The sequence below is a fragment of the Rhopilema esculentum genome, chromosome 16, assembly GCF_057945365.1.
Source record: "Rhopilema esculentum isolate cy_ngs chromosome 16, ASM5794536v1, whole genome shotgun sequence".
NCBI classification, from domain to species: domain Eukaryota; kingdom Metazoa; phylum Cnidaria; class Scyphozoa; order Rhizostomeae; family Rhizostomatidae; genus Rhopilema; species Rhopilema esculentum.
This window is the reverse complement of record NC_142830.1, coordinates 1,125,935-1,136,084: the sequence shown is the minus strand read 5'-3', so window position 1 is coordinate 1,136,084 and position 10,150 is coordinate 1,125,935. Positions and strand designations below refer to the sequence as shown.

Below are 10,150 nucleotides of genomic sequence, written 5' to 3'. Positions count from 1 at the left end.
TCAGAGCTGGCATACTATCTGGCAAGAAAGGCTCTCATCGGGTATATCTCCAGAGGCAAACAATATCATAAACTTTTCTTGGTCATTAGGCACTTCAAGACAATATTCTGTTTATATACAGAAATGGTTTGTTTATTGCACAAGGAATGATTTGTATCCAACTGACTGCAATATAATAAAACGGAATGAATTTCCTGAATGAGATATTTCATAAAGATAACTTGGGATATTCTGCTATGAATACTGCTCGTTCAGCTTTGTCTACCATTATGGTTACGACAACTGATCAGCCTTTTGGGAGTCGTCCCCTTGTAAAAAGGTTGCTAAAGGGAATGTTCAAAATTAGGCCTAACTTTCCAAAATTAGTTTGCACATCTGATGTTGATATTATTTTACGATATTTGAATGAATTAGGGGATGCCAATACTATTCCTTTTAAAATGCTTACGTTTCGTCTTGCTACATTGTTTTGTATTTTATCTGCTCAGAGAGATCAAGCGCTTACCGCAATCGATGTCTGACTTATCCATGTCAGCGATGAACGAATTATTATTTACCCTGGCAACAAGGCCCAAGTTTCATCAATCCCCTCTCGATTTTTGCACCTTTCCCCAATGCAAAAACATTTGCCCAGTATATAATGCTCAGCAATATCTTCAACGATCTTTTTCGTTGCGGGGTCCATTTATAAAATTCTTCATCAGTTACAATTATCCTCACCACCCAGTAGGCACTTCAACAATTTCACGATGGGTGAAGAATACTTTACAGCTGGCTGGAATTGACATTAACATTTTTACTTCTCATTCTACTAGAGCCGCATCTGCATCTAAAGCCAAGAGTATTGGTGTGTCTTTGGCTGCCATTAATAAAGCTGCTGACTGGAGCAATACGAAAACACCTTCGGACAATTTTTTAATAAGAAAATTATTGACACCAACATAGATGAAAGTATTTTAAAACATTTTTTAACCTGATTTTTATTCTGCAGTAGACTGGTTATCGGTAAGTTGTTGTTGAATTATCCATAGAAAGTATTTTAATTTTTCAATAATGAAGTGAAGTTTATTTTTCTTCGATATTTGCCAGTCTCTTTGGAAGCTCATATAAATACCTAAGGAGATTGGGTTTTAGTGATGGAAAATAATTTAAAAATCAAACAAACCTTTGGTGCAGTTTGATGTAGATTATTTTCCATACCTCGTTTCCATTTTCCAGTTTTTCTTTTCATAAGTTTGTTCCTGCAGGACTTGCAGGCTCCACTGGTATGTCTTTGAATCAGGTCGAGCGCCACGCGTTGCTCATATCAATCCCACGTCGTTTGGTTTTAGGTATGGAAAATAATCTACATCAAACTGCGCCAAAGGTTCGTTTAATTTTTAAATTTTATGTTCGCTTTCTGTAACTATTTGACGTTTATACTCTGAAAATTGTAAGATGAAAAGTACTTACTGCGATGCTTCCGCTATCCTGTGCCATTTTCAAATTTTGCGGTACCAAAAACTAATTTTTGTATCTTATCTTGGGTTTAGGTAAAATGTGCCAGATATAGGACTGAGTCTAGCTATCAGGTAAACTAAATTCCAATGACACCCTACTTATTTGAGAAACTAAGGTACTAAAGCAACGTGTTCAAATTCAATTACAAATACATCTTTCATAAATCATTCAATTACAAATACTAAGCCTTGAGTTGAATTTCAATAGAAACACTTGGAATAATGAGAAGATTATATGGGTAGTCTACGATCCATTAAGGAAGTTCTCAAACTTTTTAGTCAAATTTACAACATAAGGTTATTAATTACCGACGAGATCTGAAATTTTTGTTACCATTTCTTACATACAACTTATTTACTTAGCTTCAATCAGCACGTCTTTGTCAATTGATTTTAGGGTTGCCTTCGTTGTTTAAAGCTTGGAACAAATTTCTAATTCAAAATTCAAAATGCCAACCAGTGCAAGACTTCTCTACTTCCAGCTTCATGCCATCGTCGTACTTTTGTGATGGATACAAAAGATTGATTTTTACAGCACAATCTTTGTCTTCCGGTGTTTTTTGTTAACCATTTCGGCCTCATGTTTGGACAAAGCCTTGAAAATAAAATGTTTGTCAAAATAGCTTCACTTTCGATAATTTCATGTTTTTCTTAACTGCACAGAAGGATTTCTTAACTGCACAGAAGGGTTTCTAAACTGTAGTTAAATGTTTTTTTTCTCTTGACAGATTGATTGAAGCCAAATACAGAAGAAAATCGATGCATTTTAATATCTAAAAGGGTCTTCTGGAGCGGGTACTCGTTCCCGTGTTTCCTTTGAAAAAAACAACCAATGTTTTCGTGTTCCCGTTGAAAAACAAAATATTCCCTTGTTCCCTTAAACTAGAAATAATGTTCCCATGTTCTCAGTGGAAAATCTAAGTTGTTCCAGGGTTCCTGTACCATTTTTTGCCATGTTCCCCTGTTCCCGAAAACCTCTGGGGGACCCTAATCAAATCTGCAGCTTTTTTACCTTTATTCATTACATGGACGACTTCTTCAGCTGTCAACACATGGTCCTCCCAAATCGCCAAGTCATCAAGCTCCATATTCCAATAGTCGTTAATCAAAGCAGTCAGTGTACCGGCTCCTAGAATGAGATTGGGATGTCCTGTTTGCGACGCAGAGTTTGATTCAGCTGTTGTATCCTGTGCTGCCATCTTACCATTAATATATAGAAGTAGTTGCTTAGCTAGAACAAAGAAATACGTTGCTATTTGAACAAACAAGTTAACCATTTTTGTTTACCTAAAGACGCGTCTACCATTTTTACACAAGGTGCAAGCTACACTAAATTATTTGATGAAGACTCCATGTGTTCACTAAATGATAGCTCCTGCTCTAGCAACAGTGATATAATTTTTTACGAAAAAAGTTACGGTTGTGACTTGATTGAGGAATGTTACTTTACAAATTATTTAAAAAGCCCAACTTGCATTTTGCGTCCCTTTATTACTCATGCCTTAATTCTGCTAATTCTAACTTTACGTTTTACGTAATTTCTGTATGCTTCCAAGTAAACTCATTTTAAATTTTAAAGTTTTTTTCACAATTATTTTCATTTCAAGATATTTTACAAATTCCTTGTCTTTTTCTTCTTCTTCGAAACCAAGGTCTTTTCAAATGTCCTTGCTAAAATCTTTGTATGTAGTAAAGCCAATACTTTCGACTTTCTCTTTTAAAATGGATTGCTATTCAGCATCCTCCCAACATAACAATTGTTGAAAATACGATATTTCCGTTAAAAAGCCTTTGTATGATCAATCCTTAAAACTCAAGATTAAATAAAAAATTCCTTCATAAATGCAAGTGAAAATGTATTTGGTGCGTAAAACTTCCTTTAATTGATGTAACTGAAAAACATTTCTTTATAAATATTCCTTAAATAACCTTAACTCTTAATTTTTATTTAAAAGTGGCTTTGAGAAAAGCAAACATTTTGCGTCATACTAAAGTTTTTCATTAGGCACTCTTCAGAGTATAAAACGTCAGAAAAAAAATTGAAAACTATGAGCTAGGAAATATATGTATCCAGTTGTGGATCGAAATAGGCCAATCATCAACGTGGGCTCTTGACTGTTGAGGTTACCCAATCAGTGCTGTTTGCCTATTGAGAATGTTACAAAGGAGTCCAAAGGTGGAAAGGAACTCCTACTGTCTACACAAAAGTGATTTTTCATGTTTATGTAATCTTTTCGTCTGACACTCTTCAAAGTATAGAACTGTGCTTGATACAGTTTTTAATGCCGAATTCGGTATTAACTCTGCGGTGCTTGTTTTTTAATTGCCAATTTCGATATCCAGAAAGAGTTCGTTTTCAGGTTCAACATCCTGAATTTGCTGATGAAACCTTTTCTTCTTCATATAAAGAATTCGGCATATTATTTGGAAGCATTTTCTATTGAATTACCGTTATGTTAACTGACCTTTCTGGTGAAATTTATCATTACAAGGCTGTGTCAGTAAAGATTTTTGAAATATTCAGATCAATTTTTCACTGCCAAAATTTTGCCATTCAATAAAATACAAATGTCTACTTACATTTCCAGTTGCTTTTAAGGATCACATGAGCCCAGGTTTGCATTGCATCGGGCAGGGCGGCAGTTAACACCAGGTGTTGGTCGCTTGTTATAGATTGGGCACCGATATTTTTTGCGTTTGGGTGAACACGGAGAAGAAGACCTGAGTTGGAATTAATCATTCCTGAGCCAAATATGGTCTGGTATTCAGGGTAAGGAGAAACAATCTTCAACCACAATGATACGCTACACAAGCCACGTCCTGGATTGCTGAAATAAAACATACTTAACTTCAGCTTAAGAAAGTCATTCCAGTTTAAGAAACAAAATATTTTATCATTGGTGTTTGCGTCAGGAAAAAAATGTCAAACGATTTATCTAGGACCGTTGAAGAACACAAAGTATAAATAAAGAGAAGGATGTTTCGGCAACAGTAAATCCTTGCAGCAAAGAGCTAATTCTATTTCAAACAATCTTTTGGTGGTACAAAACTTGAAAATGGCTTTGAAAAAAGCAAACATTTAGTAAACTAAAGCTTTTCGTCTGACACTCTTCAGAGTTTAAAACGTCAGAACATAGATCGAAAACTCTACGCTAGGAAATATATAAACCCAGTTGTGGATCAAAATAGGCAATCAGAAACACGAGCACATGACTGTATAGGTTGACCAATCAGTGACAAAATGCCTAAAAGCTTGCCTATTGAGAATGTTACCAATGGAGTCCTAAGGTGAAAACGAACTCCTTAGGACTCGTTTTTACCAAAGGACTCCATTAGTAGAAGTAACTTTAACGTGTGCTTGTGATCTTCGTATTAGGCTGGAAGGTCTATTTATTGCTCCTGGGCAAACAGATGAGAAAACGACTGCAACCTGGCATAGGCTTATGCAGCGTTGGGACAGCAATACATTGTAAACATTTTCATTTACAAATATGATTCCAGTCCTTCTCTATCATAATATCAAGGGAGATTCGTGGTGCTCTAAAAGAGGCTGTTTCAGAGTAAGTTTCTTAAGGAAGGCCTTCCCCCATAACTTTCCCCCAAAACTTTCATCGTCACAACTTCAGGAATACTAGACTTTACGCTTTCATTTTCTTCAATTTAATTGCAAACTTACTTGACACAGCTATCTTGAAAGTTACCAACAACAGCACCAGCATTGGTGCCAATAATTTTGAGCACATTGCCAGGACGGTCCGATACAGCAGCAATATGGGCACCATTGATCATTGTCAAGATATTTCCCTCTCTTTTATCTTTGCCTCTGTTATAGAAAGTTCTTGTGGAATCTCCAGTTACAGTGGTTTCAAAAGCAATGTATATGTCAGCAAGATTCGGAGATCCTAAACAGAATATCACATGACATATTTAATTTACTTTCATCCAGTGTTTTCAAAGAACTTCATACATCAGTTGACTAGATCTGTTGTCATTCCCTTACCGAATATGGGTGTTACTTTTCCAGATAGTTCTAAACTGATTCTGATTTTCTAAACTAAAGAAAATTTGAGACTTGTGTGCATTGAGGCTATCAGTTATTAAAAGTATGTGCACATTTGTGCAGCTTTCAAGGTTTTCCAAAAGAGTCTTTATGAAATTTTAATGAATTTATGAATTATGAAAATATGAATTATGAATTATGAATTCTTCTTACTGTTTTGTGCTTCTCTTCTGGAAATCTAGCTAGGATAGGATTTGACGAGAGTTTTGATGGATTTTAATCATTTATATCTTTATAAAAAAGTTCTTAATTTTCTCAAGTACTTAATTTTACATGCTGAAAAGACACAAATACACGGTAGGTAGATCTTCCATGCAAATTTTTGTACTTGTCATAAAATTTCGTCCTTTACTTTCTTTTCTTTTAGAGAACCAGTCTCTTAATTATTAATTTTACACTTTAGCCGAATGCACTTTTTTTCAGGTTTTCAGGTTTAAGGTATGACTGCAAATTTGCCCGATATTTTTATCAAGACTACTAAATGCATGACAGCAGCGGAGATTTTGTTGTCCTCTAAAAGCCAGTTGAATAAAATAACATTAAGTTTTATATTTTCTTGCTGTCAGCTTCTTCCTTGTTATCTATTGTCAAAATTTCGTCAAGATAAAATTAAATTACATTTAAGATTTTAAGGGATTAGTACAATGGAGTGGTTAGAGGAAATTGCTTGTTAGAATAAGCATTTCAAGTGTTAAAGCTGAAGCTTCATGAATGGTTTGATAAAGATGCTGGAGTTTGTAGTCGAGTCCAACGGGTGATGCAAATAAAATAAGTAAAACAAAAGAACATTGGCAGAAAAGCAAAGTTGATCAAACAAAATCGAACCAAGCTTGCAAATAGCTCTGAATATTTCCTCCTGCTATTGTTATCTATTTTTATCCATAGATAATGTTTCAAAAGTTTTCCTGGCTCGCTTATATATTCTCAGTTGGGCTCCTAGACAGTAGCATAATATGTTGTCATGTTGATGAATGACTATTTACGTTGTCATTGTCAAACCAAAATCAATCATGAATTCAGTTCCAATAAATGTACCATCAATGCATTTTCCAATCATTTTGTTTTGTATCCAATCATTTTTTAAATTTATCGGTTTTCACTCAATTTAATTCAGTATCCATACTTTAATAATTAAACTAAAAATGATATTGTCCTGGAGATGTAACCTACTGTGCATGTTATCTTATACAAACCGTTTGAGCAGTTGCAGCTGTATCCAAGACCAGAATAGCATGAATCAATACACAAGCAAGGATAGCAGGGGTTGTACGACAAGCTCCGGCAGTGTTGACCAATCTGCATAGATAAATGAGTATACAAAACTATAAGATTATGCGCATATTTAGGTCAATGTAATACAATGTAAATTGTAATACATCAAGCTACTGCTTTTAAATGGAACATAATATGCTGTTGGGTGATGATCGCATTAAGCGTGAAACTCAGAGTCGCAGCTTAGAACCGTCCTGTTCTATCCACCAAATAGCGTGGTTATAAAACTAAAAATGACGAGACGTCATTAATCATTTAATCAACAAATTGCCAAGCTTCAAAGAAACATTTTATGGATTATTTATCCATTCAAATATTTTCTGATCGTTCGGTCTTTCAAAGCTTTTGCTAACATGCAGAAAAAGACGAAAACAACTTGGCATTTCTTGCCTTTCTAGCTGCTACCAGAAGCAACTTCTAGCTAATGTTTGAATATTAACATGCATTTGTATTTATGTAGAAAAGATTTCGGCAATGCCCCTAGTTGGATGGACATGGCAGAATTTTTGCTTTTTGGTTGTACACACTGATACTATGGTCTTCAACAAATATTTTGTTTCAGGGTTTAACATACTCATGAAACCCCTTGTGGCTGCGCCCCTAGCTTAAAGCTGAAAATGCAATTAATTCAAATCATTTAGAAAGTTTCTGCAATAATTACTCCAGATGACACATTTAGTATACTTATCACTCAACCTGCGATGAATATAATCCTGTGTCGTAATAACTCCAACCATCCCTCGGGGCCACATCTGTTTCTTTCGTGCTTCTATCATTCTGCAAAAGTTCACATAGCGATTCAACTGGCGACACCTTTTTGTAATTGAATGCCTTGCAGCTTTCGTTCTTCACACAAAACTCGATGCATCCAAGAACCCCTTCTGACGTCGTTTTTGTTGCTGCATTCGCCTCGTTCAGTGCATAATTTGATGCGATTTTGTAAAACGTCCCTTCTGTTCCACAACTGTGTCTTACAATATTTTCTGCATTCACGTTAAGCGACAAAATGCAGCCAAAAGAAAACAGAAATGTCAGGACCATCTTGATGGAATATGAAAAACTGAAGACACCAGCAGCAAACAGTCTGTAACGAGCTACTTTAGCACTTTAGATAATATACCTAACGCAACTATTTGAATAATTAATTTCAAGTGAATCTAGTTTGCATTTGAATGCTAAATGTGCACAAATCGTGGCCTCCCACTAATAAGTTGTAAGAGGCTCCAAGATAAAGAAAAGGGTACTAGGGCAAAAATGGCCATTTTGCTTATCAAGTGCAAAATCTGCTTACTTAGTAGTTTGCTCATCAGAAGGTTTTTTGCAGAGCAACGCTCTGCGGGTACATGGTGCCGGCTGCTTCTTATCATAATAAAAGTGGAAATCAAATTCAAATGTAATATTTTACAAATGGCAGTAAAAATTCAGCATATGATAGACTATTTGACAAAATTTTTGCTTTTGGGCTGTCCATCTTCAAAGCCAACAAAGAAGTTACAATATGAGCTACAAAGGCCGAGCTACATGCATATTTTATCATAATGTTGTATTTTGATGCTTTCTCTTAAATATATGTTTTTTCAAACACTATCGAAGCGAGAGTCTGGATAAGAAAATAAAGAAGAAATGGCTGCAGGGTAAGAAGATCAAAAGGAAAAAGTAAGCTGACGAAATATCTCACAGTCAGAAAAGAAGTTCATCGGGTGAATTATAACTTCCTGGAGGAGAAGTTGTGATATTAAGTGTAAAGACAAAAGAGATGCATGCGATGAACCCACATTGAAGCATACAAACGCTTCTAGATACAAACAAAACCGGTAATGACAAAAAAGATTCTGCTTAAACTGTTGAAGATAAATTGAGCTCAGAATTAACGTCGAAAGCAAAAATAATATCAACAGTGAAACTCATTTCACAAAAATGACCAACATTTATTTGGAAAGAAAAATTGATTTCTGCCAATGGTCATAAATGAGAAAATTCAAGAATCCACAGTTTGTTTAATGATTGAATCTTCAAATTCAATCATTGCCAATCCAGTAAATATACCTTTGACTTTGATAATACCTTTGATCCTGCATCAGTCGTTAATTCAAACTAACCTTTGCGGAAAAACTTTGCCTACTGACTGGTATGAAGCCTTTTCATACCAATGATTCTCTGCATTCCTAAAGAAAGACACAAACTAGAACAAATCAACATTACTGTTTGCAGGAAATATACAAAATTGTTGTCATACCACCCGAGATAAAATGCTCTTTGCTGCATACCATGTTGACTTTTGCCTTGTCCTTGAGATTGCTAATTCATCTTCACAACATAGTTTAAAATACTTTCAGGTTTTTCAAACTTGAAGAAAGAAAGCACGAAACATTAGCAGCTTCTATAGGCAGTGGCGAAGCCAAAGGTCCTGCTGGTCCTGCTGAGCAGGACCAAGAATTTCCAAAGATAAGATTTACTGTATACAATAAACAATTTCTTCTTTGCAAAAAGGAAGTTACAAATTCTTTTTTGATAAACAGTCCCCAGTTCCGCCAGCTGATACAGGCATCCCGTGCTAATCTCAAGGTCCTGTTCTCTTCTACGGCAGCCCTGTATTTCGGTCCTGCTCATAACTATGATACCCTATGTTTGGTCCTGCTTCACAATGGGCTTTTGTGAATTTAGTCCTGCTTCACAATAGTCTAGAACAAAGAGCAGTCCTGCTCAATCTCGGGAGCAGGACCTCGTCGAAATGACCATCATAACATTTCGTAAGCAGTTGTGATTTGATTGGTCGAGGGTTCACCTACGTAGGTCAAAGAGCATTGTTTTGAAAACCTTTGGTCCTGCTATTTCTGAGAGCAGGACTGCAAGAATTGCCCTGTGCATTCTCGTTCTGCTATGAGATACAGCAAGGAGGCCATTTCAAGTATTATGGCGAGGCGATGTGAATGCGGATTTTCTGCTTGCTTTGGCAATACCAATGATATTATTATTGACAGCAAAACTTGCCTCAGTTGAGCTGCATAAATTTTATTTGTAACAAGACAGAGTCCAAAGTTCGCAAGAAAGAAATGTAAACAACAACAATTGGCTGTAAGAGGCACACTGATTTCGGCCTTTGTAGGATCGTTTGAGGCACGGTATATCATGGTGGCCTAAATAAAATTTTCTTAGACTTGGACAAGGACGATGAAAGTATAATTGAACTTACTGCTGTGTGATTGAAAGTTTTGAGTTGGAGAATAAACCAATTTCAGCGGAACTTGCATTTTTCTACCTGAATTGTTTTCTCGTCTAATGGTTTATCTAATAAAGTTGTTTTCATTGATAATGCGAC

General features: G+C 35.6%; 1 protein-coding gene and 1 pseudogene across 1 annotated transcript; one reads left to right on the top strand and one right to left on the bottom strand.

Moving 5' to 3' along the window:
• The first annotated feature begins 26 nt into the window (after nucleotides 1-26).
• LOC148958199 (uncharacterized) lies at nucleotides 27-1,278 on the top strand (annotated as a pseudogene).
• A 65-nt stretch (nucleotides 1,279-1,343) lies between these two features.
• LOC148958198 (uncharacterized) lies at nucleotides 1,344-9,273 on the bottom strand. Its single transcript, XM_089113104.1, has 6 exons — nucleotides 7,528-9,273; nucleotides 6,753-6,855; nucleotides 5,176-5,401; nucleotides 4,080-4,327; nucleotides 2,512-2,730; nucleotides 1,344-2,094 (listed from the first exon to the last, which is right to left on the bottom strand). Exons 1-6 carry the CDS (start codon nucleotides 7,870-7,872, stop codon nucleotides 2,078-2,080), a joined length of 1,158 nt encoding a protein of 385 aa, XP_088969230.1. The 5' UTR covers nucleotides 7,873-9,273; the 3' UTR covers nucleotides 1,344-2,077.
• Between the last annotated feature and the right edge of the window lie 877 nt (nucleotides 9,274-10,150).